This window comes from Pterocles gutturalis, unplaced genomic scaffold (genome assembly GCF_000699245.1).
Source record: "Pterocles gutturalis isolate BGI_N339 unplaced genomic scaffold, ASM69924v1 scaffold11907, whole genome shotgun sequence".
NCBI lineage: Eukaryota > Metazoa > Chordata > Aves > Pterocliformes > Pteroclidae > Pterocles > Pterocles gutturalis.
In genome coordinates this window covers 1-3,641 of record NW_010112968.1, presented here as the reverse complement: position 1 = coordinate 3,641, position 3,641 = coordinate 1, and the positions used below count along the sequence as shown (strand labels likewise).

At 38.2% G+C, this 3,641-nt stretch overlaps 1 protein-coding gene across 1 annotated transcript in view; it reads right to left on the bottom strand.

Moving 5' to 3' along the window:
* The window catches only part of SCP2D1 (SCP2 sterol-binding domain containing 1), a gene marked incomplete at its 5' end in the record, with an annotated part of 13,284 nt that extends 10,627 nt beyond the window's left edge, over positions 1 to 2,657 (bottom strand). Inside the window, 2 exons of the mRNA XM_010074274.1 lie at positions 450 to 588; positions 2,498 to 2,657. Coding sequence (XP_010072576.1) covers positions 450 to 588; positions 2,498 to 2,657 — 299 coding nt within the window. The remainder of the gene's footprint in view (positions 1 to 449; positions 589 to 2,497) is intronic.
* Between the last annotated feature and the right edge of the window lie 984 nt (positions 2,658 to 3,641).

Sequence of the window (3,641 nt, the reverse complement as noted above, 5' to 3'; positions counted from 1 at the left end):
CCACCTCTCAAGCCTGTCAAGGTCCCTCTGGATGGCATCCCTTCCCTCCAGCGTGTCCACCACACCACACAGCTTGATGTCATTGGCAAACTTGCTGAGGGTGCACTCAATCCCACTGTCCATGTCTCCCACAAAGATGTTAAACAGCACCGGTCCCAATATCAACACTTGCAGAACACCACTCATCACCCCTCTCTACTTGGATATTGAGCCATTGGCCACAGCTCTTTCAGTGAGACTATCCAGCCAGTTCCTAGAAAATTTAATAACTCCCATTTTTGAAACTTTATCTGACCTCCTTGTCATTTGTGCATTTGTTATGCATTTAGCTTTTTAGTTCCCAGTGAATATTCCCCTACCACCTTATGCCTATTTTCAAGATACCATTTTAATTAGAATGAGCAGAGTTAATCTCACTTCACTAAAAAAATGCATCAGCCACAACTTACTCCACTGCATTGCTGTTTTTCCATCTTTAGTGATGTCCCACTGGAATACAGCATTTACTTTCTTTACCAATTCATTTCCAATCTCTTTCACACGACGACCAATTTCTTCAAACACAAGGTCACTCTGCAGCCCTGCAGTCTTCAAAAAAAGAGAGTGAGCACGAAGAATTTAAAATGAAAACTCTGTTTAAAAAGTACTAAATATGTCTATTAGTTCAAGCACTGTGTCCAGCAAAGTCTCTGCTGCAGAATTATTAAATGCAATTGAGATTTCCTCTACCAACGAATAATCACCTCCAGCAACTGTCAGCATTAAAGATTACAGTCAAGCAGAAAATGCCTCACCGACTCTTCCTTGAGAATTATTTCAAATCTTGCTTTTCAAGTTTTTGTCACTTATCACTACAATTTAAGATATGTTTTATAATTAAGGCTCTATGTGCTTCCAAATTGCCTTTATTCCCTTTGGAGGATAACCAGTGCCACTTTTTCCATGGTGAATGGCATGTTAGTTTTTAGAACACAAGAATTTTTTTACCAGTACGTTACTTTAACTTGACATGGAAGATGCTCAAAACATAGTGCACTATGAACACAATCAGAACTCTAGTGCAGACACAATGCATTTATCATTTAAGACTGGGATTAGCTACATTTACATTTTTAGCTTTTCCAAATGTATTATTTTGCAAGGTTTGTGTTGTCTTTATTTAACAAATATTTGTACTGGATAAAATGCTACACTTTAAGAAACTGCTCCAGTGGCATTTTTAATGTAACTAGAATTGGAGCAAAGAAACTCTCATAGTATTAGTTGTTCTGCTGTACAAACCTGTACACCAGACAGCACTACTCCGTACGCTGCTATCTTGTCACCTCTTTGGTCAAGCCTAACATTTTCCATTTTATAACAGAGTTCCCCGTGACATCTAAACTTCCCAAACTTCACTCACTCAGGCTAGTTTCCCCTGGTGGATGTCTGCCTCTGGCAGCAAACTTCTGCCAAAGCACTTAATTTCTCAGAGTAAGCTTAAAGACAAAAAAAAGGGACTGTTCTGCTCATGTTAAAAAAAACCAAACACACCCTAATTATTTCACTGAAAAGTTCTAATGCTTATAAATTTGAACTTCAAATGCAGATTTTGCAACAGTTCACAATGTCAGAGGACTAAACGCAACCAGCAAAAAGAAACAGCTTCCAAGATTATACCACAAGCTTCATATGAATGTCACTATCTCAGTTCTTCATACACTTCAATGCATTAAAGTTTCATCCTTTGCAAGCAAGAACCAATGATGAAAACAATATATGGGTTTTTAACACAATGCACTGTGCACCTGTGTCTTTTAGACCATACTAAGAAACCAGGACATCCTCAGTATTGCATGTACATCTGTGTCCTCTGTGGCAAGTCCAGTACCCAAGGCTTAATGCATGCACACAGAGGATTTTTTAAAACATGTATAAAGTGCATATTGTGTGTTAGCCCCAACCACATGCACAAACAGCCATCACAGCCTTCTTTCAAAATGATTCAATGACAAAACTGTTTTTTTTAATTGAGTACACTGTCTCATTTTCATTTTTGTTGTGTTCTTCTAAAGCCTTCCTGCCACTCTCCCCACCTCTCTGAAAAAGCTGATAAAGAAAGGTCACACAATTTTCAAGCTTACATTGAGTTTGATCTTCAAATAAAATCAAAAGTGCTTAATCTTAAGTTATGCAAGTGCTCAAAACTTGTGGCTCTCACTGTTGTATTCCTCACTTGCTTTGTAACATATGAAGTGACACTTCAATTGGCATCAAGCACTTCACACTTCATCAGCCATCCCATGTATCTTAAAACCGCTGCAGGTTTCCCCTCAAGTGCATCCATGAACCTCTGTATCTTAAACAATGTGTGTGTTCACAGCTCTGAACTTGTATCTTCATTTAAGTACTGCGAATAAGACTGGTAAGTGATCTAAGTATTTTTCCCACATTTTTCACAAAAATAAAGCCTAACTATACTGCTTTGAAAGTTAACACTTCTGTTGTTTCCCCCTACCTTCACAGGCTCCCGAGCAGCAGGCTTATCCAAGGCTGGTACTATATCCACATAGCCCCCTGCAATAGCAACTTCTCCCGTCTCTTTGACCTGTGGTGGGGGAAAAAAATCACAGGTAATGTATTTGCAAAAAGTCACAATAGAGGGGCAACCAAGGACTCTGATTTTAAAATTTAAGGAAGAGATTAAAAAAAGAGAAAACATAAAAAGTTCCAGAGTGAAAAAGCCCCCAATCCATAAGTGCACTGTAGTCTTGAGGTAAGATAGTACACCACACTTTTCAAACAGCTCTTCAAACAAAATAATTATTTGCTTCTTGAGAAATTACCAAATCATTATTGAGAATTACCAAAATATGTTGTTGGTTTTGTTCACAAAATGGCAGAAAAACCTTATTTATCTGAAAATTTACTTCTAGTACTCTATGTTACTGTTAAATTTACTTCGTAAATAGTTCTGGGAAAGACATTGTTCTAAAAAGTTTTTCCTTGAGGTAGACATGCAGTTGTCAAAAGTTCATTTAGACAGTTTCACTATCACCAGGTGCCTTACACTGCAATTTGTGCTAGCAACAATTTTTCAAGCATTGTAGAACCAGGAAGACCACAAGAAGAAAGCTGAAAAACACCTGAATTCCCCTATTTTAATTTTTCGAAACAGTTAAGTCAGAGGAGAAAACGGGCTGCATTTTGCCATTGTCTCTTTAAGGGGTCTGACAAACCATTCTGACTTATGGCAGCAAACAGAAAATAGCAAAATGATTCAATGACAATGCATATAGAGTGTTACACGATAAGCAGCCAAAGCAGAGGAATATCCAGTATCCCAGCCTAGCTTATTGCACAGGTAAAATTAATAAAGAAAGACAACATAATGACAATTACTCAAATCATGCGCAACAGCTTGTCACCCACTGCCACTGCACTTCAGACAATGCTGAAAATGAATTTAAAACACCATATCCAAGTTACAGGTCTACTTTTAGTTTAACTTAACCCAAGTTTATGCTGTAGTTTGACCTTGGCTAAGGTCACAACACACCACTCACTCACCCTCCCCCCTCCCAGGGATGGGGGAGAGAGTTAAAGAGGTAATGGGAAGACAGACTCGTAGGTTGAGATAAGAAAATTTAATAACTAAGCTA